At 39.5% G+C, this 25766-nt stretch overlaps 1 protein-coding gene across 6 annotated transcripts; it reads right to left on the bottom strand.

Annotated features, from left to right (window-relative positions):
• Positions 1 to 24961, bottom strand: BICRAL (BICRA like chromatin remodeling complex associated protein). 6 transcript variants are annotated; one of them, XM_083494177.1, is made up of 13 exons: positions 17170 to 18065; positions 16208 to 17064; positions 15753 to 15801; positions 14041 to 14089; positions 13888 to 13956; positions 11285 to 12982; positions 9786 to 9876; positions 8212 to 8312; positions 7436 to 7497; positions 7157 to 7302; positions 6895 to 6989; positions 5153 to 5255; positions 1 to 4044 (listed from the first exon to the last, which is right to left on the bottom strand). In XM_083494177.1, exons 3-13 carry the CDS (start codon positions 15794 to 15796, stop codon positions 3239 to 3241), a joined length of 3264 nt encoding a protein of 1087 aa, XP_083350303.1. In that variant the 5' UTR covers positions 15797 to 15801; positions 16208 to 17064; positions 17170 to 18065; the 3' UTR covers positions 1 to 3238. The 6 variants fall into 6 exon arrangements, with proteins under 6 accessions (XP_083350303.1, XP_083350298.1, XP_083350302.1 ...); XM_083494172.1 differs by lacking the exons at positions 16208 to 17064; positions 17170 to 18065 and adding an exon at positions 24238 to 24961; XM_083494176.1 differs by lacking the exons at positions 16208 to 17064; positions 17170 to 18065 and adding an exon at positions 23865 to 24138.
• Between the last annotated feature and the right edge of the window lie 805 nt (positions 24962 to 25766).

The raw sequence follows: 25766 nt of genomic DNA, 5'->3' as shown, positions 1-25766 counted from the left end.
TTTTTCCCAAATCTTTGGCTGTATTGCAATGGTTGTTTCAATTCGTAGTCTCCAGCTAAACATTTCCTATCCATGGGTTAACAATATATTTTACCAACGTGTTGTCTTTTAACAGTATTTATCCAACATAACAAAATAAACTGCAATTTGTTATACTTTTTTTTACAAAACATTTTATAAATATTTTTACAAAATGTATACAAAGCAATTTCAAGTGAGACATACTATACAAATGAAAGTATTTAAGCAAATAAAATCCATACCACACTGACAACAAGTGACACATCCTCTTTCAGTAAAGTCAGTCTGTAAGGCCTCCCAAATCTAACAGCTCAATTATGCTGACATTGTTGAATCAGGTTTTTTTTTCATAGTTGCCAACTAAAATTTTCTTTTAACCTTAGACAACATGGAAAGACATCCAGGAAGTAAAGAGACCAATCCTACAAAGCAGTTATGCACAAATAAATGGTTCTTCACTGGATTCAGGACCATGTGCTGCATAACAAATTCACACTTTTTTTTTACAACAAAAATATTTTTACTGCATTACCAATTAAAATATTCAGAGCTCTAAAACCAAGTTCAATAAATAAAATACATTAGCTACCGTAGGTTAATTTAGCTGAACTTTGTTCAGTGGGTACCCAGCATAAATGTTGGAATCAATATAGGTGGAATTTAATCCACATTTGATGGAAGTGCATTTCAGATGTCTCAGCTAAACCTTTATCTAAAAGTAAACTCTCACATAATATTCAAAATGTGTAAGCTTTGTTTTGGTATTTAGGTTCAGAATATTCTGTACAGCTGATAAGAAACTTTATTCTGTGAGATAAAACCAAAAGAAGACAAATTTACAAGTATGTGTCAAATTTATCCTTCTTCCAATCAGATTCTAGATCAATTGATTTCTGTGACTGGTGCAACATACACCCTGCTTTCTTAGACATCTCATTATGGTTACAGTTCAATGAATTTATTCTTTGCAGCATCCTGATGGAAAGGTAGCTGCTGCACTATCATCGATAAGAAAGCAAGTACAGGACCCATGCCTACAAAAATGAACCAAAGTGGCAATGCTGTCTTCGTGGAATGTGGGGTTTCACAAATATTAAATTTTAAAACTGGCACTTTAAAAAAAAGTGGTAATAAAAACAAAATTTTAAAGCCCCCCGTCTTTCTAATCCTATTAAGAGTCAACAGAACATTAAGTTGCATTACTATTTTGCTGAATTTGTTTATCTTTTATTATTCTATAGTTATTCTGTTTCAACACAAGGTCGGTGGTAGTGTTTTGTGTTTACTTAAAGAGCAGAATATGGCTCGACCGCTACAATAAAATTGGAGCGAAGAAATCAAAATTCCGCCCTTTATCTGGGCGCTCTGGCAATCCAACTGACAACCACAGTTTGCTACTCTTGCTGTGTCACACAGCTCCATGGAGCTCCACACAAGCATGGAAGAGGAAGCTCCCCAAAAGCAGTACTGGGAATGCTTGAATTCCAAACCTCTGTATGCACACAGTTACCACTGGGTCGAGGCTGCTGCACCTCAGGGCTCTAAGGCTATGACGATATCCATAAGGAAGCTTTTGAAGATGTTTATAAAGGGAAGCTACAGAGATTGCTTTACAAAAAACACACCTCTTTGAGTTTTGTTTTGTTTTTAGTAGGCATACATGCCACATCCCTCTTACTAATGGCACAAAAGCAATGTACCTAGCAGCACTGGTGATGGTGGTAGAATAATTTCTAAAACACACAGGAAGAATGGGGAAATGCCATGGGTTAAAATAATAAATGATTGTATTGTCATGATGACAACTAGCCAAATACAAACATGTAACGGGTTCCTTTGGATCTATATTTTGTATTAAATGCCTTTAGAGATAGGCTTGGATTCAGGGACTCTCCCGTTGGTTGATGCAGAAGAAGTGACATTTCCTGATTATCCCTTCCCCTGCAGCCCTATGAAAATCCACTCCAGATGCGGGTTGGGAAACCCTTTGGAACAATTTGGGAAATGGTACTGAGCATTGTAGGAGGAAGGAAGAATCTGCAAAAGTTGCAGCCTCCTCCGCCATCAGGCTCCTCCACTGGATTAAAAGCCTTCCATGAACAGAAGGCAAAGTCCAAATTTGTGGACGGCAAATTCTAAATTCAACCTATAATTTTTTAATGGGATAGAAAATTAACTTTGGCTTGTACATAGTTTGGTAACTATAACTGCTGCTACAGATGACAGACATTCTTGAACAGCAAGAAGCAGAAATAAGCAAATAGCAAACACTGGCCTTTAAATTGTTCAGATTAAGGCTATTATCTCCTTAAAGTATAAACTACTACAATGATTTCCAAATAAAAGTGCTTTTGACACTTGGTCTAGAAAAAATTATACCACATCAGAAAGATTAAGTTTGACTATATCCAATTAGAAAATGAAAAAGCTCTTCTTGATGAAACTTATGTGTGTGTGTGTGTGTGTGTGTGTGTGTGTGTGTGTGTTTATATATATACATTTATGCATGTCTATACAGAATTTTATGGCTATATTATAGCCTCTTTGTATACAATTTTCCATCTACTAGCTTCTTAGACTAGCATGTATCATTTTACGCAGTGCTGAAAGTGACAAAAACTATACAGTGTAATTCAATACAGAAAATTCCTATGTAAGATACTTGTTTCTGCTCACTGAGCATAGAAAAGCACTTTAAAAGTATAAAGCCCTGTAAACACTGACGCCATTTTCTCTCCTTCCCAATTCCTCTCTCTCTGTTCCAAACCTCAAGAGATAGGCATTTCTAAACAGAGGTACTGGGGAATTTTTTTTAGCCCCAAATATTAAATCTCAAAATCAAGTGATAGTGGGCGGAGGCAATGGATCTTTTCCTATTAAATGCAACATTCCTAACATTTTATTTAAGAAACCTGTTACTAGACTGTGATTGTCAGTATATTACCTTGTTAACTTAGGGCCTAGTGAACTGCAGTTTCATTAAACTGCAATGTTAAAACGATCAGCAAAGCTGTATCATAATGTGTAGGCCCTACCAGACAGCTTTCTCTCAAGGGTTTACATTACTGGACACCTCACTGTAACCACAATGAGTATTGCTTTCAAACACAAAACAGAATCTACTTTAGAAAGGGTAACCTTTGACATTTGTCAGGCTGTTCTTGTGGTGTCATTCACATTTACTTCTAAGAGAAATATGTCCATGGTACTGTAACTATTAACACTCTAAGATACTATTTACAGCAGCTTCTAAAAGAGAGTCTGTTTCTACAACACCTTCACTGTGGTCTGGAATAAATTTCTCCAGGCAGTTTTCTTGTGAAGAAATAAGCGAAAAGTTTGGATACTCTAATTCTAGGGAGCCACTGCCGGTTGCTTCACTCTGTGGCTGCCTCCCAGTCTTTTTCAGTTCCAATATGTTTTTGAATGTAGTCTCTAAACTCTTATTGAGCAGCAAATCCTTTTGGGGTTCCCCAGAACCTTTTAAACTGTCTTGATGCAAATCCTCATTCTTTGGAGAACTCCGAGGAGTTTTGTCTTGGAGGGAATGATTATATGTTGCCTCTGAGTGAGAATCAACTGTGTTCCGACATGTTTTATTATGCGTACCATGATCTACACTTGATAAGTTTTTTGACGAATGATCTTCAGAACCTAAAGAGTTTTCATTTGACTTTCCTGGATTTTTGCCAGCGATTTTTTGTTCTGAATCAGCCATATGTTGGCTTTCAGGAGAGGAGCTTGTTTTCTCAAATTTTAAAGCTTTTGCAAGGCTTTCTGATTTTTTAACAGAACTGTTTCCTTGTTGTGAACTCATAATATTGTTAGGCACTACTTGAAGTTTGCTGTGATTTAAAGACTCTGCTGTGCTTGAACTTGATCTGTCTTTGATTTGGGTATTAGCAGTCTGGTTTTGAGACGTTGAAGATTTGTTAGATTGATGATCACTTTCAGCCGGCTGTGTTTCATCAGCGATCTTGTCAATTAGCGTGGATGGACAACAAAAGTCTGCTAGAAAACCATCTGAAATTTGAAAGCAAGCATTTTAGTAAAGAATTGTGACATATCATGGACAGAAAAACAAGGAATGGAGTAGCTTTCAATCTTTTCAGAATTAGGACCCACACACTTTCAGACCCTTCTGGATTTTGTTACCATATGGTATGGTATTGCTGTTGGGACCCACTTATCAAGGTCTGGCTGTGACCCAGCTGTGGTCCCAGCCCACTAGCTGAAGATCATTTAATAGAAGAACTAAAGCATGTGTACTAAAATATGGTTTTAGTGGGTTTCAGGTCCTGAGCTAAGGGGAATTCAGGTTAGTGTTAACCATGGTTAAGGTCTGGGCCACTGTTTCCCTTAACTACAATTAAGACCAGAAAAAGGGAGTTTGCTCCAGAGAGAGGAAGCATGCACTGACACATGGGATTACAGGTAACCAGGATTATATGTGCACCAACCCACTGTTGATTAGGTCTGTTTTCAACTTTATTTATTTCTGTTCGCAAACTGGCAAAAAAGTATGTATAGTCAACTTAAAGTGTAACAGACTGGAGTTCCATCTCTCTGGACAGAATTGCTCATTTGAATGCAAATGAATTAATATATACATTTTCACTTTATAAATGTAACACTGTTTTGTATATTAACTGCTAACAGTGCAGTCCTACCCATATCTACTTAGAAGCAAGTCCTACTGAGTTTAATTGGGCTTCCTCTCAGATAGGTTGGTATAACATTGCAGCTTTAATCATGCAGAATGTATTTAAAGTTCTTAAAGCAATAAATAAATAAATACAATTTAGGTTTGACAAGGATGTCAAAATGATTGGGTTTCCCCTCCCCCCATCCAAAAAAAGGTGTATTTTTCCTTCAGCACCCAAGTTTCCACAGATGTTGCATCTCTATGTCTGACTCACAAATATAAATCCTTCCTGCATTCTAATTTTACTTATGGCAAAAAAAACCACTGTTATAAATATTAAAATCATTTCTCTGTATGGTACGGTGCTAGTCTATACATGTCTACTCAGAAGTAAGACCTAATGAGTTCAATAGAACTTACACCCCGGTTTATTTGTATAGGACTGCAGCCGAAGATGCTTTCATTTAAAATGGTTACGTTACCTACCAGGATCTACTATTGCAAGGCGTTTATCCTGGGAAAGAGTTTGCCTTTCTTCCTGGTTAAACATCCTGTCAATCATGACCATTTCTGCAGAAGGATTTATTCTCTGGAAAAGAAACAAACAAAATAATTTCTATAATTAACAACTTTAACTTTTACTTGCAAGGAACAACATGAAGTTTCCTAACAATACTATAAAACAGAATGCTAAGTTCAACAGGCAAACTGAGGTGGCAAGTTCATAATGGGGCTTATTTTTAAAGAAAAACTGGCGTTTTTATATATTATGAATACACACATTTGTTTTGTAAAATTGGTTTGTTAGGAAAAGTCAGTTAACATAGGAAAAAAACTATTTTTATAATATTATTGTTCCATATCAAAGTGTTTGTGCAGCACAGCTCTATGTATTTTGAATTGGAAGTGATTTCATTCTGAATTCAGTGGGGCTTTACTTCAAAGTGCACACAGGATTGCAGCCCTAACTTTGCAGGTAATAACTTTGCTTAAATATGCCAGATCTGAAAGTGTGTGCATATTTTGTAAAACAGGTGGATGCAAAAGCCATGAGGTGTTGTTGTTTTTTAAAGAGGCCTCTATAAAAAATGAAGACTGTAGGCTGGTACACAAGTAACACTAAATCAGGGATTACCAACCCAGCACCCATGAGCACCATGGTGCCTCATGAAGGCTTTCACTGCTGCCTCTGGAAAGTCCCCCAGACTCATAACTTTCATTTTTTAAAAAGAAGCACTTCTCTATGCCACATAGAATTGAAGTTATGGGGCAAATGTGCAGGTACTTTCTAAGCAATTTATGTGAAATGCAAGTGAGTGTGATGTGGCCAAATTGTGTATTTTTCCTGGTACTGATTAATGTTTCCTGTTGTGATGAGATAGCAACATCATCAGCGTCCGTGTATGTAATTGCTACAAGCAACTCTCTGTCTGAATGGGCGCTGCGTTCCGGGTCACTGTATGCATCAGTAACAGTGACTCCCCCAAAGACATCAGTGATCAAGCAGTGATAAAAGGCATCAAGTGGTCCTTTAGGTGCCCCAGATCCAAGTTGTTACAGGCCTTGTAAATTAATCCCAGAATCTTGAACTTGGCTCAGTAGTGTATGATCTCCCAATAGAAGCTTTTAAGCATCATTTAGGTTATGGCAATAGTTTATCCCTACCAACTGTGTAGCTGCAGCATTTTGCAGAAGCTGTTGCTTCTGGACGAGACCCACTGGCCACCTCACATAGAACGTATTGCAATAATAGAATATTGAGTTTACCAATGCATGAATCATTGTGGCCAGGCTATTATCAACAAATAGTTGAAAGGACTAAATTACCGTGCAAATATGCCTGCTCAGACCTTTCTGTTCCTGTACATTTATCCCTGATAGGCTAGGAGAGTTCTTCTGAGCAAGCTTACCTTGTGAAGGGAGACCGACCCCAACCCCCGCTCACATTTTTTGAAATTCATTAAGACTTCTGGGGAGGGGGGAACATGGTAGAAGTCAAAAAGCTCTCACCCAGTGAACTTGTCAACACAAGATGATAACATTATCTGTTTAGTGAAATCTATTGTTAGTGCTAAACATTCCTAAGTACTACATGTTGAGAGATATGGACCATGGAATTAGATGAAAGCTGCACATTGCTGTGTTACAATAAATTAAGCCATGTGGGATAAGATGCACAAATCCATAATATACACACATGCACACGTGTGTGTTTTTATTAGTCTTACCATAGCATCTTCCAAGAGCAGACATCTGTATTTATTTAACATTGCCTGTGTTCTTTTCAGGAGCTGTGTGGCTACAGATTCAAATTCATTATCCACTGGAAAGGTGAAGAAAATACATTTAGAATAGTAGTTCTTAACAACTAAACTAGTCATTTAAAGCATTTGATTCTTAGGCTTTGCCTAGTACAATATATAACATTTAACTGGTATACAACCCCAGAAGCATAGCATTTTCATAACTATTTGGAGAGCGAAAAAGTACCTTTTCTTAAATCCTCTTCTGTTGGCAGTGATCCCTGGCACACATGATATGAGAGGAGTCTCTGGACTGCATCATTTAAAGATCTGAACTGAGTTTTATCAGGAGTCACAGCATGTGCCTGGTCCTTCTGTAGCTGCTGTAGAATACTAATGGGAAGATTGCTATTGTCAGTTGTTTACAATAGCACCACATGTGAGTAACAACTTGACAAAATTTGAGGGAGGGAAAGAGAGGAGGAAATGTCTAAAGTAAAAGGATGCATAAAAGGAAACAACTTACAAGGCTCCTTTTGTTAGTTGTTTAGCAGCAGGCCTCTTTTGTCCAATTGTATGGCCATCAACCTAGATTCAAAACGTGCATCAAATACACTGGGCTAAGTTTCTTTTATAAAAATCAATTATACAGTTGTGCATATCATCCAACAGAAATAAAAATGGCCTCAAAATCTATTTAAGATAATAAAATTATGGGGTGTTTTTTAAAAAAAAATCTCTTAAATGCATTTTGTATAGACTGCATTACCAATATGACCACATTTTTGGATTTTCAAAAAGGCATTTTTTAATCTTTTGAGATGCTAAGAAAATAAATCAACAGCATGGCTATATACTCCTGAAAATATGCATCTGACAGATACAAAGGCAATAATCCAATGCACACTTTCATGAATAAGCCCCATTAAACTCAGAAGCATTTATCTCCAAGGAAATAATAACAGGATTGGACTGCATATTTTGCAGCCTGACCCAAAGATAGCACATGACTAGAGCTTACAGTGCCAACAGATATGCTAACACAGCCTTCTCCAACCTTGTGCCCTCCAGCTTATTTGGACTCCAGCTACCGTCAAGCTTAGCCAGCACATATTCATTTAATATTTAAAAGTGATGGGATGTATAGTATATACTATCATGGATTTCCTCCCACAAATGACTAATGGAAAGGTTATTATATTCTATGTAGAAAATAGTACAAACAAGAAATGATTGGTGCACTATTAGCCTTTTCAGGAACATTCAAGGGCGGAGGGTGGGAAAGGGGAAATTGCCTCCTACCTGTACATTTGTTTGGGCAGAAGATGATCCTACTGCTTTTTCCTGGTGTGTCAGTGCTGTGCCTATAGGCTGCTGTATGATTTTACCCCCGGTATCTTGTCCTGTAAGAAGATATATTATGAAGATTCTTTAACAATCCCCTATACAATATTTGGAATCTTGTCTAGTTATGTCACTGAATGATTTAAAATTAATTTGCACGTAGGAATGCGTATTTAAATAACAATGCTTTTACAAAACTACTGCAAGCCCATACAAAACACAAATATTTATTAAAACTATCTCATGAGCCTGTGAGGTTTAAGCCAGCATCTAGCCACTTGCCATTTCATGGAACTTCAGAATGCCAAAGTTGTAGACAGGTATCAATAAAAAAGGCATGGGGAGCCCAGCTAATCCCTGTCTTCGTAATGTAAATAGCACACATACTAAAGTACTGTCTAGTCTCCCCCCACCCCCACACTTCGGTCTCTTGTTTCAATCAGGCAAATTAATCAAAGCATCATGCTCTTTTTTTACTATATTAACATATACATTCTGTTTGAAATATCTTCTGCTATTATTTGTAGAGACTTCTTTAAGTTGTGATCCCAAATACACATTTTCAAGAGCAAGTTCCAATGAATACGTGAGTTTTCTCTTTTTGGCTCCCAAAGAACTAATGTGCTCAATTACTCAGGCAAGCTTAATGCAGCTTCTCTCAAATCTTAGGGTCACTTCAAGGTTAAAACAAAAGATACGTTTCCTGCACTTCCACTACAGGTCAGCTACACTTTTGTTGTAGCATCTGAAGGGCACGTGTGTGTTCCACAATAAATGTGTGCTCCAATCGTAGCTCCCAAGTTTATGTTTACTACTAACATACTACTAAATGCCTTAGGTCACAGGCACAGTCCCAGAAGTTCACCCATGTTCTAAGATGAACAATGACAATACTGGAAGGCCATACATGAATTGAGAAATTAGTGAAGCTAACTTCAGGAAACAGCTCCGTTGCTCATGCATCTTCTCTTTGCAACCGATGAAAACATCCTTCTAACATTACATTTTCATGTATTTCAGTAAATTGCTGGTTCTCTGTAAAGCATTTATGACTTGTAAAAGCCATGTGAAGAATCAACTAAATTTGCAGAAGACTTTTAGCAATTTGTAAAGTGCATTTCCTAAATTTCCACCCTACTGAACTTAAACTAAATTTCTATCTATACATATTTTAACTGGATTTTCTCTCCGTTTTAAAGTGTAATATAGCTTTTTACCAGTCTGACCGGAAATTGTTGTATGCTGCCCTTTTAAGCTAAATGTTTTCTAGAGATTGGTTTTAAAAGCTCTTATTGCATTAATTGAAAGCCGCCTTGAGAAAACCGTTTTAAAAGTGGCATATAAATAAACGAACAGAATCTGACACATGTGTTAACTCTCAGTAGCACAGCTTAACATCAGCCTGAAAGTTCAAATTTTCAAGTAGTATTCAAGACAAACCTTTGCTGTAGTTAAGAACCCACTTCATAGCTAAGGAGTTGAATAAAGGTATTTAAAAAACAAAAACTTTATCTGACTTAGCAATTTATTACCTAAAAGACTTGTTAGCTGAGGTGGTCTTAGATTATCCTGTGACTTTGACGTTGAAACTGAAGACACCAAATTCGTAACTTTTTTTTGAGTCTGAAAAAAGAGACCACACATAAATACTATGCAGATCATTAAAGGTAAAAGATAAGGAAAAGCCAATATCCTATATACAAAATAAAACATATAAACTCTATCTGCAGTTCCAGTTTTATTACCTTGCACTACAAATAAAATGAGCTACGATAGGTAGAGAATTTGTTTATCTGAAAGGTTGGCACACAAAATAATTGCCCTTTTTTTCAATGGTTGGCCAATCTGTGGCATCCTGTCCAGTTCAGATATAACATCTGTGGTTTATTAGACCAAGAAGCACTATGCCAGTAGGCTCTACCTTCCCTCCACCTTTTGCTTGCACACCAGAGTTAAAGACTTTCCGAATTTGTTGAGCCATGTTGGATTGTAACTGAAATTTATTGAGCCATTTGGTTTTCCATTGCTGGACCTTCAATCAATACCTTCCATCAAAAACTTCTAAATTGTTCCACATCTTTAAAGATACAGAGAACAAGTAGTACAAATATATATTAAATGGAATCATTTCTCACTCACTTGAGAATGGTCTGACAACCTCAAGAGCTCACCTTCTCATCTCTCATGCAGTCTCAACATGCAAATTACAATACTGTAAATAGTATTCAGGAATCAGCTACAATGTGACTTCAATACTTTTAAATGAATATCTAAATCACTACTGAGAATTCTGAAAACCTCACTTTTAGCAACTAAACAAGACTTATTGAAGGAACAGAAATAATGGGTTGTACTAAACGTTGCACAAGTAGAAAGCAAGTTCAAACCATGGATCTTTCCCTTCCCGTTTTCCCCCTACACCAAAAGCTTCTCCAGGTGTCTTACTGAAGAAAAGAGATGTAACGGATCACCTGTTCTGCATGCAGAAGGTCCCAGCTTTAATCCCTTGTATCTCTAGTTAGGACTGGGAATGTTGCCAGTCTGAAACCCTGGAGAGCCACTGCCTGTCAGTGTGCACAATACTGAGCTGGATGGATTCAGCATAAAGCAGTTTCCTATGTGTGGGTTCTGTCACATGGTGGTGCAGTCAGGAGGCAGGTCTTCTAATGTCAAGAATTTAACTCTACTAAAACAAGATTCCTCTGCCCAATTTCAGCAATCCTTCAACCTCTCACTGCTGCCTCGTATGATACAGCCCATGGCTTCCCCTTCAACCTTCTAAATAAGCTTTTCAGAGGGTACAGGAGGCTACAGGGGAAGCAAAAGAGCTGCCATCTCCATGCACAACAATGGATACAACCCAATAGTTCCAACCAAGAAGTATTGATCCATTGACACAGATTCTAAAGGTTCTTAGGGTGTTATTTGTTTGCATTGTTTGCTGTAAAACAATAAAATCATAGATATGTACATTTAGCAGCCGCAAAGATTTTAAAGATGCTAAAGATTTTGAACTTGCATCAATCCATACCTGGCCAAAGGAAAACTGGGGCTGGGATGCCGATGTGTGACTAAAGGTGTTCACTGATTTGGAAGAAGAAACTGGAAGACGATGTGAGACAGTGACTGACAATTGTGTTCTGTTTTGCTGTGTAAGTTGATCTCCAGCAAAATTTCCTCCGGAAGCAACAGTCTGGGCTGATGGACCAATGTTGGGATGCACTGTAGCAGCAGAACTTACAACTGTAAACCGGTTGCTTGATGAGATACTCGAACCTGTTGACTGTCCAGGAGACATTGTGGTAAAGCCTGTTCTACCTTGGGAAATGTTTCCTTGGCTGGGGGATAAATGCAACACAGCAGACGATCCCTGTTGTAGTGGAACCTGGCCACTAACAATTTGAGAAGTCCCATGGTTCACTATAACTTGGCTTCCAGGAGCTGCAAATGTCTGACCAGAAACTAGCTGTACAGAAGCATTCTGATTATTCAGCATCTGTCCTGAATATGACTGGTTAGTTCTAAGCATGTTCGTAGAATTCCTGTTTAGCATAACATGCTCAGTGGATACTTGGCCAGAAACAAGCTGGGAAGGCTGATTTTGAAGAAGTTGTCCATTTATGGTCTGGACATGGTGAACCGAATTAGGATTTACTGACAGACTTGTGGGTATAAGAAACTGATTCTGAGGTGCATGAGGCTGTCCCATAGGAGAATGGATCACAATACTACCACCGGCATTACTTACGGCTTGAGAGGTAACTGCTTTTCTTGCATTTTGATGACTAACAATATTAACAGACATATGTGGACCAACTACTGAATTCTGAGGGGAGTTTGACGAAGCAAAAGGAATCCCTTGTTGCACATGATGCTGCTGTATTCCCAAGCTATTCACATTGTAGGTAGTTTGCTGGCCCATCTGAATAGGCTTTGGCTGGATATTGATGGGAACCTTGTTAGAATTTGGAGCAAGACCTCTCTGTATAATGATGTTATGCACAGGCAAAGACGTCTGAAAATTTGTACTATTAAATGGAACAGTTACAGGTTGTGCTACTGGACTGGAATTTGAGTTGCCAAACAATGAGTTACCATTAGGTGTTTGTCTATGAACCAAGAGACCACCACTCATGTTTCCAGGTGCTTGCTGCCCACCACCCTTCAAAATAATATGAGACCCTTCAAGATTATTGATGGTCATCATGGAAGGTTGATTACTAAATGAACCAATTAATTGTATCTGTCCTGAACCACCAATTTGACTACTGTTTGACAAATGCTGGCTAGGAACACTGATCCCCACATGTTGCATAAAGCCATGTTGCACACCAACTGTATTGCTTGCAAAAGATGCTCCAACTGGTTGCTGTACCACTTGAGTAACTCCTATAGGTTGCAGCGTCTGACCTGAGTAACTAGAAACATTAGAAGCCTGAGTAAAAGATGCTGATGAGGAAGGATGAAGCTGAGCTTGTGCAAACTGTTGGTTAGGGCCTATGTTGGCATCCAGATAAGCCTCTTCTGCCAAAGTCTGTTCGGTAATATTAGCTTCTTGCAAAGATTTCTGGAGGATATCAAAAGGCTGATCTTCACTAAGATCAGGCAAGGAAGAAGATTCAAGTTCATCATCAAGAAACTGAAGGCTACTTGGCAACTGCAGTCCATCACTAGGCCCTTCTCCAAGCTGACTACCGACACCTTTGATTGATGACTTAGGATCAGAACTCTGAAAGAAAAATTGTAATACACACCATCAGGGTTCAAATCCTCACTCAACCATGAAGTTCAATGGATGAGCCTGTCATTGTCTCTCAGCCTAACCTACCTCACAAAAGCATTGTGAGGATAAAATGGAGAGGGGGAGAACCATATAGTTCGTTGGAGGAAAGGTGGGGTGTAAATGTAATAACAATAACAATAAAATACTACAGTGGTGCCCCGCAAGACGAATGCCTCGCAAGACGGAAAACTCGCTAGACGAAAGAGTTTTCCGTTTTGGAGGTGCTTCGCAAAACGAATTTCCTATGGGCTTGCTTCGCAAGACGACAATGTCTTGCGAGTTCCTGCTGGGTTTTTTTCCTCCCCCCCCCTTTTTCTAAGCCGCTAAGCCGCTTATCAGCTGATCCAATCAGCAGATAAGCCGCTAAAAGCCGCTAATAGCACTAATAGCACTAATCCGCTAATCCGTCAATGGGCTTGCTTCGCAAGACAAAAAAAACGCTAGATGAAGAGAATCACAGAACGGATTCTTTTCGTCTTGCGAGGCACCACTGTATTTTAAAACAAATTATTATTAGTAGTACAGTGTTGCTCATTATAGGTTTCTCTCCCCCCCCCCCCTTTCAGAACATCTCTCAAGAATACTACTAAGTCAGGTATCATTAGATTAATGACCATGAGTGGCATGCAAGACTGAGCAAGAAGTTTGAACCAGGTGTAAAGCTTAGTGCACAAGTGCACAGGCTCAGAATTCTCCTCCTTCTTCACCCATATTCAATCCTTTGGTTTAAATAGCAATTGCCTGCATGTTATTTTTGGCTTTTACTTCACCCAGATAGGAGTATTATAAGAATGGAGAACTTAGGCACACACTAACATGCACTAAAATTACACTTTTTCCTATAAACTTACACTGATATTGGCGAATATGGAATTTGAGTTGGCTGCAGAATATCCTGCATTAGTCAAGTCTTCACTGTTCTGTAATACAGAAAAAGCATTACAATAAGAGCAGCACAATTTGTAAAATTGTATATTTCACAAACCAGAATATATGATACTTACAGGTTTACTGCCTGCTCCATGGAGGAAATAATTCAGTGCCTGTGCATCTCTTTAAAAATACAAACAAGGAAAGTAAGATGGATCAGTCTGAGAATCTTGCATTTGTTTAAAATATACTAAAATGGCACAAGCAGGAAGAATCTTTCTGAATCACACCATCTGAATACTGAGGCTGTGATCCCCAACTATTTTAGAGCATGCATCTCAAAGCAACAACCCTGGCTTGTTTGCAACAAACCCTATCAATAGTGTAAATATTTATTCATAAAGCAATATATTTAACTGTTCCATTGTTTTTAAAATAGCTATCAGCTATGGACTGAACCAAATAAGACATATTCAGAGGTGAACCACTGAAATTAATGACTAGTCCACTGACTTAGCTGGCTATAACTCTGTTTATTCCCTACATCATTGTATGTCGTTTTGTGAAGGACCAGCTCCAAATGCTGGGGCCTTTGGCAAGAGACCTATCTATGGTGGGCACACTTTTTGCTATCTACATACTTTGTCACTAGCTCCCAAACCACTGCCACCATTGTTCATGCCATTTCCTGCTGCCATTTCCCACTCCTCTGCTGCTGCTCACCACTGTTAAGTCCCTATCCCACCTGGGGGAAATGACCAAGTCTAAGAAGGCAGTGATCAAGCTGATGGGAAGAAAGGAGGCAAAGTGCCACTCTCTGGTACCCTCTGGTACTGACCTTTTAAGTAAAAAGGTTGGTGCTGGAGGTGCCAAATGGAGCATCAGAGAACTACATTCAATCACTACTTTCAGGGACACTCCTCCTATGAGGAAATTCAAGTTTGTCCAAGTGGCCCTTAATATATATTAAGGTAATATTTGTCATTACTTCTTTTACTGTAAATTTTAAATATTTTGTATGCCTTTGGGATAATTTTTATTGAATTATTTATTAATTTCATTAAAAATTATACATTGCTTGTTAAAAACAACAACCTCGAAGTGGTTTACAAAGGTGCCTTATGTACTCGTGAATAAATAACTGTAAATAAATGATAAACATTTCTTTCATTTACTCAAGCACATCATAACATGCATCCAAAGCATATTTGTTTGTTTAAAGAAACTTACACCACCTTTTGTCAAAAAAAGAACTCAATAAAACTTCATTGAGAATTGTTCCACTGAGATTAATGGGATTTACTCCTAAGTAAGTGTGCACCTGATTTCAGCCCTAGAGTGCTATCCTAATAGGGATTGGGTTCTGCCAACCAGGCAGGGAGATAGAGAGATGGTCTTACCCAGTGTTTGAATTATGCACTTTTAAAACAAAATCTCCCCATTGGTTTCAAGGAGGTGAATTATTTATGCCAGCTTCATGTTAGCACAAATAGGAGGCCCAAACCTGGAGCCTCTTTGAGAATGAAGGTGCTTTGTATCCATCCCACCCCATTTTGTGGCCTAACACTTGCTACTGTAAGCAGCAGCAACACCAGTGGTAGAACTAAACATGCAGCACTTTCCTTGTGCAAAGTGGGGGACTTCACTGCAGAGATGCCTGCCCCACCCACAGAGTAGGACATCTTCTACACCAGCAGGGAGGAACCTTCATGAAATTCTAACCTCCAGCCAGCAGATCTGGGGATTATGCCCCTTTTCTAACAGACACAAATTTGTGCAAATTTTCTTTTTGCAAAGTGAACTTTGTATTATTTCTCCACATAATTTCTTTTTTAAAAAATCTTACCCAATAAGATCAAAGAGACAGGATTCATCATCGTCATCATCCATGACAACTAAGGAAAAATAATATTGTATGATAAAGATTTTCTATTTCTTTCCAGAACACGACAATTAAAAATAGAGGATGCTTTTCAACATGTTTCTTCCTAACATGTATTGTTTATTTATAAAATGCTCCCATTGTTCACTAACCTGCAAATTATGTAGACGAGCAACAGCATATTTTTACAACAGGGCACACGTTATTGCATGCTGCTTTGAATATAGGAGTAAAATGGTACTTTGAGGCATAGTATATACTTGTATTACACATCTGTGCTCATTTTTGCATTTATTCTGCAAAGTATATATGAGGTTCCTGGAAAACAGTGGGAACATGATATGATTTGACTTTGATGATCTGCGATTTGGAAAATCCAGTGGCATAACTGAAATAAGTGGGTAAAAAATTATGCCTACCAATATTGCTTCCATGCAAATATTGTTTGTAAAAGTCTTCTAAATCAGCATTTCATACTCAGCAGTGTTTTCCCTCTACTTACAGTAACTTTTGATCAACTGAGTGTTCTAACCAGTGGCAACTGAGTATTGTCTTTCTGCAGTTGGATTTTCCCTCACTTAGGAGATTCAGTCTGTAACATTCTGCATACCACCAAGTTATAGCCATACACATATAGACAACAGTGACCCACACATTGGTAACCTTGAAATTAGATAACAGTAACACCCACTTTGTGGGGTTCAAAAGCTGTAACAGGTACAGAATGCTGCAGCTAAGCTGCTCCCTGCTGCTCTCTACTGCATGCATATGACACCTATCCTAAAGGACCCCAGTTTTAAGGTTTTACTATTTACTTACAAGACCCTGAACAACTTGAGAAATGGATATCTGAGAAAATATATTTTCCCATCTGAACCTGCTTGTTTGATGTCTTTAGAGGAGCCCTCTTGGTAGTGCCACAGCTGTCAAGTTGAAGTCTGTTTCCCTCATTAGGGAAGTCTCCCCTAAGAGATCTGGTAGGCACCTTCCATGATGTGCTTTCACAAGCAACTGGAAACATTATTTCTTGCCAAAGCATTTATAGACCCCCTTAGTTATGTTTTGCTATTTATTCTTGGCCAGCTGTATATTTCTTATGTAGTTTTATTGTTTTAAATTGCTACACACTGCTTTGATACATTTTGCAGAAAGCGGTATAGAAATCTGTTAAATGATCTACAACTATATGCATACATTACCACAGAAAACTAGTGGCCCACTCTAGCTAGACTGTAGCTTAGAAGGGCGAAGGGGGTAAAGCAAGGCTGGGATCAGGCTGGGCCCCACATTGCCATGTCCCTCAGCAATGGGTGACACTTCTGTCTCTGAGTTCCTGCAATGGACAAAGGGAGGCAGCCAAAGTACAGTGTGGGTCTCTAACATGCTGCAGCCCAGCACCCTGCAGATGTACCCCCAGACCAATTAACACTCAGGCATGGAGTTTTTGGCACTCCCTTTCATTTGTTCAGCTTTGGAATACTTTGTTTTTTATTGCATTTCCAGTCCAGTTCACAACTTCGTATTGCATGATTTAGCCATGTAGGGCACCATTGCCAGCTTTTCATGTGAAGATGAACGAATTATACTATTTGTTTCAACCATTAATAGCTGAGAAGATCGTCCAAGGCAGGCATCCCCAAACCTGACACCCTGGGTAGTTGCTTAAATCACCTGCCCCTAAATCTATCCCCGATTGAGAAACATACCCAGGCCTAGCCTGGCCCAAGTACAAATGGCTATTTAATTCGTACAGTACAAATGGCTAGTTAATTCATATCAGTTTATGAAATTTTTATTTTTATTGCTTCTTGGGCCCCATATCATTAAGATTTCTAAACAATAATAGTGTCCTGTATTTGGATTAGCACAGAATCAAGAATTTCACCAGGCAATACTTTTCTCATCATAGAGTTGCAGTAATGGCAACAGCTACACCTGATGGGAGCTCACCCAAAGATCCATCTCTTAACAGTACAAAAGCCTTAGGAACAAAGGAAGCTGTCTTTTTCCAAGTCACACAACTGGTCCTTCTAGCTTAGCATCATGTACATGAACGGCAGCAGCTCTCTAGGATTTCAGGTAGGGGTCTTTTTTGGTCCAACCTGGAGACGCCAGTGATTGAATCTGTGACTGTCTACATGCTGAACAGATGCTCTACAAATGATCTACAGCCCTGAGATTTGGGTATGACTTACACACCCTTGACATCCTACAACTCCCACAGATCTCATCTGTAAATCTGACACCTCGTTTTCCTAGGAGCATTAATCTGCTTTTAATATGAAGAATACAAGCAGGTGAAGCTTTTCCCACACTGTGCCTGCTTGTTTTTGTATGCCATATTGAGGATAGCCAGATAAAGAAGATAGTAAGAGAACTGGCATCTTGTTCAGGAACTGCTTCTATGCCTTTTAAAAGCTGCATGACTGGTAGGAACTTAACTGTTGCAGTTTTCCCCCAAATGTAGTTTTAGGGAAATCTGCATCTGCTGTTTTTTGTTGCTGATATTGTTTTCTCATCAAGCAACCTTTAAAAGTAAATAACCCTGTCAAGAAAAAAACCCATGGAAACTCTATCTCTGCATGAAGTTTGCCCCAAGGAGGAAGGTATATTCTCCCACCCTTTTTTGAACTCCATGCCTCACATTCTTGTTTTACTCCGATTTCCTCATTCCATATGGCTTCCAGTCAGAATCCTTTGCTGAACTCCAACAGTTGTTTTTCACCCTGTGTGCAATCCTTTCAATATAAAATTGCATTGTCCATAGGCCTATGTGAGGATTTTCTGCACATATCAAGAAGTGAACTTCTCTTTCTGTGTGTCTCTTCTGCACAGGCCACAGTACCATGTAATTAATGTATGTCATATTTTCATATAATGGATACCATTTCACAAGGTTATTATTTTATACACAGTAAAATTATCAGTTTCAAATATAGTATTTTTACAAAATTACACTAAAAGCCATTCAAGAACATATTATACTTGGAACCTCCAGGTAACTATGGGCAAGTCAGTACCGACTACACAGTGGTATTGTAGGAAGAAGCATACAAAACACTTTGTGTCCCATCCATGACAATCTGGGTATACAGTGTCCGTGTAAAAAGATGGCACCAGGCAGGCCTTCCTGGGGAAAGCATTCCACCAGCCGGGGGCCACCACAGAAGTCCTATCTTGTGTTGCCACCCTGCAAACTTCCTGTGGAAGAGGCACACAAAGGGCCTCAAATGATGATTTCAAGGTCAGTTCATGTTTCCTACTTATCTGCATAGCAGTGTAGACTGGCAACCACCCACTACACAGCACTTTCCTCTAGCACTCATCTGAAAGGTCACAGTAACAGAATTAATGAAAGCCTGTCCGGAGCTGCATAGTTCAGGTTAAAAAAAGAATTATGTTTTCAATAATTCCAGATAAATACTTGAAATGGGTGTGCAGGAAATCATGAAATCACAGCCTTGCAATTTGGCCTATTTAAAATCCTAGCAAATCTGATTTGCAAATTTGTTAAATTTGGGAGCAGTTGGCACATTGCTACAAGTCAGCTGCTTTGTATAAATTGGTCCTGGATGCAAATGTCCAGTTCAACAAAAATAGGTAATGTATACTCTCTGTTAAAGCAAAGATCTGAATAAACCTGAAATTAGAATCTCTGTCTCAATTACTATGAATGGCTCTTTCTTCCGTCTTGTTTCAATTCTATAAAAATGGCAGAAAAATATGGAAGTGACTTTATAGTCTACCAGTGCTTATATGAATCACAGCATGATAAGAATATATGGTTGAAAGTGCAAGCAATACTTGTAATTAATCAAGGATACACCTCAAAGATTGGCAAAATTTGGCCTGTATGTATGTGTACCCTCAGAAGGAAGATCTTAAGTACAAAGTCAAACCCTATCGTGTTTTCTTCTTAACTTGGAAAAGATTTACTAGATTTTATTTATTTTGGCCAAGAAATCTTTGAGTGTCCCTCCTATTAATCTACCAGCTAGATTTCTATCCTCGTTTCACATATACAGTGATACCTCGCAAGATGAATGCCTCGGAAGACGAAAAACTCGCAAGACGAAAGTGTTTTTCGTTTTTTTAGTTGCTTCGCAAGACGAATTTGCCTATGGGCTTGCTTCGCAAGACGAAAACGTCTTGCAGGTTTGTTTCCTTTTTCTTAAAACCGCTTGAAGAGGTGCAGTTGCGACTTGACCGTGCTTCGCAAGACGAAAAATTCACAAGACAAAAAAACTCACAGAACGAATTAATTTCGTCTTGCGAGGCACCACTGTATTATATACCACAGGGCAATCTGTTTTCTGGAACATCTGCCCTGTTCCATGTATCTGAGTACAATCTAATTAGTATTTTAGGTTATCTCTATGCGCCTGAAGAAATTTACATAGAACCCATTACTGTCGGGGGGGGGGGGAATGAACACATTCAGCAGCCTGACATTTCAATTTGGGTGGGTGGAGAGGAATGGGAATGTTAAGCGAAACTAGAAATGCCTGTGTTTCAGAAAAGTCCCTTCCCCATACGAGAACACCATTTTTGGCTTCAATTTGAAACTTGACTTGTTTTGGATCCACTCAATCCTGTTCTCAGTGAACTTTCTGCTTTTTCTCTCTCATGATAACAAGGTGAAGACAGAAATTTAATTTAATTCACTATGCTATAAAGTAACTGTTTTAAATTAATTTTGCCTACGTATCTATTGAAAGGAACGCTATAATCCTATTAAGTAATTAATAGTATGTCAGTTCTAACTATGTCATTCACCAAAGAGTATTATTTGTCAGAAACTGTTCTATAAGCTACATCCTTGGTCCTGGAGCACTGTACAGTACACTAGAAACATTAAGAAAACGACTTTGCTTATGTGATCAGGAACTTCTCAGTTGCCGTGGTGTTAATAGTAGGGCTGCCATATGTCCGGATTTTCCCAGACATTACCGGGATGTCAAATGCAGAATTGACATTGAGGAAGGGAGTGTTCGAAAGGCGGCGCTTTGTTCTGGATCTTAGGCAAGTCAATTGAAAAATCATGCTTTTTTGGCTCAACAACTTTGGGGGTTTGTCTAAAAAACTTTCGGGTTTTGTTAACAATTTTTGGGATGTCCTGTTTTTACTTTTTGAAATAGGGCAACTCCAGTGGCTGCAAGAGTTCAGTTCAGCTTAAACAGCAGAAAGTCCATATAACAGTTCATGTGAGACCTTGATATTCCACTACAAAGCAACATTCTTCCATCTTTTTTCCCCGTATATCTTATCTACTCATTAGAAACTAAAATAAACAACATCCAGGCCATTTTGTAAAATCATGAGATAAACATTACTGCAGTAAGCAGTGAAACAAAAATTTATATCTCATCAAGGGGAGTATATTTGGGGGAGGGGAGAGTGGGGAATCTCAAACCTATTCCCCCCCAAAAAAAAGCTTAAAGAAAGGTATGTCTTATAACAGTCTGTTGCTGGCAAGATATGACTGGCAAAAAAATGATATTTAAATGCCCAGGATTTAAATCTCACAGGAAAGCACAATGGTATGCGTTGCCTTTTTAAAGCCACATTACTGGGCTTTCTAAGCCAAACCATTTCTAAACTTTGGAAGCATTTTTAGTTAGGTTAATTCAATCCAATCAACACAGAGTATTGCTTTCCACATACTTTACTCTCTTATTACTTTAGCAACAGGGATGCCTGTGCCCAAGAAGGCGTATTTTGCTCACTTATTCGCTTTTTAGCAAACAGGACCTCCTTGGTACACCGTGTAAAAATGCCCACCTACAGAGACGAATGAAATCTAGAAGGCCAATTCAGAGAGTGCTGCTCCTCCATTTTAAAATTTTACAAATCGCTTATTTTCCAGCAGCCCCTTTGTTGTTTGGCAGACATAACATGGGACTAAGTGATTTCCATATCCACTATACTATAGTGTAGGAGAACCTGGCAAAAGGGAGCAGCAGCGTTTTAACAACTACCCAGTACACTGAATGTGTAAACTGTGTGCTTAGGACTGGATAATTTAAAATAGAGTAGCCATTTTTTTATAAAAAAAGTATACTCTCTCACACACACACACCTTTCGATTCGCATTCCACATAAATTTTGGGGTGGGGTGTTAGGAAACCGATTACTCTAGGAAATAATAATAAAAATAAATTTCCTCAGTGCGTGGGGTAAGGAGTTATTATTTTGCTCGTGAAGGAGCATTTTCGAGTCTGTTCTGAGGTAACGAGACTAGACCGCGGGAAGCAACGGAGGGCAACGCCCCGGCCCGGGAAGAAATGTCAGGAGTCTCTCAAAATGGCGGCTTGAAGGGGACGAGAGAGAACGGAGAGAAACTGCGCCACAAATCCTGGCCGGTAGCCAGGCAGCGCCATCTTCTCTCCTCCTGGTCCCTCCGAAGCGGGGCACAAACCAGACCGAACCCCGCCATGTAAACGCAGATACGGAGAGAAAAAAAACAGCCTCCTCGACTGAGCTTTGGAAAAGCACGATTAGTGCTTAAGATATTCAAAAGCCATGCATGTTTAAGGGTTTTAAAAAACAACAACATCCTAACCCTGGTAAAAGTAAAGGCCTCATTGTCCTTCCTTCGCCCAGGCATAGGCGATTTATTTATTTTTACGAATGCTAAGCCTGTTTCCGCTCTCAGAACAAGATACATATAACAATCTGTTTTAACGTTACCGGCGTTTACACCCCAACCCTCCGGAAACCCGTTTCAGTTTTAAAGGGAGGGAAGAAAGAAAATCGGCGACCCACCTCAAAAATGATCCAACATTTCAGAGATTTTTGAAGCCAGCCTTTTAACTAAAGCTTTCTCTTCCCCAATCCCCCCCCCCCATTATAGTGTAACCATAACTGAAAATCAATTAACCACAAAAAAGTACTTTGTTGGAAGACTAATCCGGCGGCAGTTAACAAGCTCACGTTCATCGAAAGACAAAAACGAAGGCGTTATTACAGATGTAGAATATTTATTATTCTTGCCGTTTTAAAAAACGTATATTACAGCCTACTATTAAGGTTTATTTTTTCTTCCCCCTCCCCACCCTCTTTAATCCTACCGACGTAGAATCACATACACAGAAACAATCACCATTTCCATTCCTTTAAACGCGATACCGGAGGAGACAAGAAAAAGAAAAACACCGAGTAACAAAAGAAGGGGGGGAAACCATATAAAGGAAACGAATTGGGAATCCCCGTAAAAAAACCAAAAAAGCACAGCCCATGCTAAAAAGATATAGCGGGAAATTATGACAAGATGATAAGAGGTGGTCGATGAGAGCAAATCCAACGAGGAACGCAAAAGAAAAAGAAAAATCCTTGGCAGCCTCACGCCCAGGAGAGAGAGAAGACGGAGCGTCTCCATTTTCCCGAGGAGGAGGAAAGGGAAAAAGTGCTTCACAGACCAGAGAGCTTTAGAGAAAAGCAAAGAAACGAGGGGGGAAGAAAAGAGGGAGGAGATTTGAAAAGATTATTTTTCTTTCTCCCTCACACACACACACTCTCGATCCCCCTCTTCCTCACACACACACACACACCACACACACCACACAGAGAGAGAGAGAGACAGATACACACACACCCCTCTTCCTCTCCCTCTTGATGGCCACCAAGGGGGCGGCCAGGAAAAAACACACAAAACCCACCCCAAACACAACAACAACTAATTTTAAACCGGCTCAATCAATGAGTCATTAAAACGGGTTTTTTTCCTCCTTCTTTCGCCTTCCCCTCTCTCCCTCCTCTCCTAAATTTGCATGGCATCAGCGAGAGAGAGAGAAGGGGGGGAGAGAGAGAGAAAAACCCACCCCAGTCCTCTCTCTCTCTCTCCCAGCCCCCCCCCGTCTCTCTCTCTCTCTCAGCTATCAGCCTAGACCTGAAACCTTATCTGTCCTCTCCCTCTTCCTCTCTCTCTCTCTCTCTCTCTCTCTCTCCTTGCCTGTCTCTCCCCCTTTAAGAAACAACATTTTTTGGAAGTGCCCTCAGTAGCCGCCGCCGCCGCGGCCTCTCGCTGCAAAAAAGAAATAAATATTTCATTTCCCTGCGAATTAGCAGCCTGCCCACCCGCGCCAAATCGCCTTCTCCTCCTTCATCTTCCTCCCCGCGTCCCCCCTCTCTCTCCTCTCTCTCTCTCTCTAGATATATATTTATATACATAGCCCCGGAGCCAATAGCTCTCTGGGCTGAAACCTAATATCCTGGTTTTGGCAACTCCTGGTTGTTAATTTGCTCCTCTTTTTTTTCTTTTCTGTCTGGTCTGGAGATAGATTTCTCTCTCTCTTTCTCTTCTTCTTCCCCCCACCACCACCACCACCCCCGCTCTCTCTCTCTCTCTCTTTTCCCTCCCCGAAGGAAGGGAGGAAGGAGGTTGTGTGTTTTTTTTTTCTTCCTTGAAATTTTTATCACAAAATTATAATACACTCAAAGGGAAACTCACCGTCATGAAAAAGCAGTGCCTTGTCAACGGGGTTTCTTCGCCATCACATCAGGGGCTGGCAGTGTAAGAGAGAGAGAGAGAGAGAGAAAGGGAGGGGGGAGAGAGAGAGAGAGAGAAAGGAAGAGAGAGAGAGAGAGAGAGAGTACAACAAGCACACAGTGCGGGAGTACCCAGCCAGCCACAAGGAGAGGCGATCGGCGCACCAGGCTGGGGGAAGAAAATGAAACACCGCAGCTCGAGCCGCATTCACAGAGCATTATTAAGGAACGGCGCTTCGGCGAACTTGAGCGAGCTGCCTTTTGCCTTTTGCAAAGCGCGGCGTGAAAGGAGGGTCCCCTTTAAAAGAGCTCGCTCGCTTGTTTGTTTGTTTCTTGGTCGCAAAGAAAATCAAGCCCCCTTGATCGCTTCCGAGCTGTCATCTGCTGACCCTTTGCAAAACTTAAGTTTGCTCTTAGTTAATGGTGCAGCGAGTGACTAAGTCGCCCGGTCTTAATAGAACGTTTTGCAGTCCGCCCCAACCAGTTCAGTGTGTGACACAGTTGCGCGTTTTGGAAAGAGCAAAACGCCGCTTTTAATTTTTTATTCTTTTTTACATGCACACCCAAAATGATGCACACAAAGGAAACTGAGGTTTGAAATATTGCAAAGGAACTGAATGATAAGCTTTTTATTAAAAAAATAATTCTGTCCGTACACAGTACCTAACTTTCTTAGGGATTGACCTGAGTATTGTCACTTTGTGATGGTTGTTACCATACTTTGACATGCTATTGACAAGAGCCTATTATAAATTCATAAAAGATTAAATTAGTGGCCGTGAGATTTCATGTTTTCTGTTGGGAGGGATTATTTTAAAGTTAAGAATTCTGGTCTATTTAGACCAGAATTCTTAACGCTGTCCATATTCACTGTTCTATTTGTGCAAAAAAATTTGCTATTGTTCAGCAATGCCCACCTTTCAACTTCTTTTTTTGTTTAAAAAAACCATGCTAAAAACTTTCCAAAGAATTAAGAAATACTTGATTTCCTATTGAGAAACATAGCAATCCCACCTTGTTTTAACATTACAAAACCTTTTGTTAACTACCTTTGAAAACACGCACAAAACCTTTTCTGGTGAGTAAAAAAAGGGCTTACAGATTATTTGTCATTGGGATAGATAGATGGATAGATAGATAGAGTCCATTACAATGGGCAAACTCATATACAGTGGTACCTCGGGTTACATATGCTTCAGATTACAGGCGCTTCAGGTTACAGACTCCACTAACCCAGAAATAGTACCTCAGGTTAAGAACTTTGCTTCAGGATGAGAACAGAAATCATGTACCGGCGGCACAGCGGCAGCAAGGAGGCCCCACTAGCTAAAGTGGTACCTCAGGTTAAGAACAGTTTCAGGTTAAGAACAGACCTCCAGAATGAATTACGGTAAGTACTTAACCCGAGGTACCACTCTATCTTGTTCTTCATGTATGTTTCAATAGTCGAAGAGGCAATGTAGCCTATCTTCTTTCTTCTTCTTTGGCAAT

Source organism: Podarcis liolepis (genome assembly GCF_965112155.1).
Source record: "Podarcis liolepis genome assembly, chromosome: 3".
Classification (NCBI taxonomy): Eukaryota; Metazoa; Chordata; class Lepidosauria; order Squamata; family Lacertidae; genus Podarcis; species Podarcis liolepis.
The sequence above is the reverse complement of the archived record's forward strand: the minus strand, read 5'-3'. Positions and strand labels throughout refer to the sequence as shown.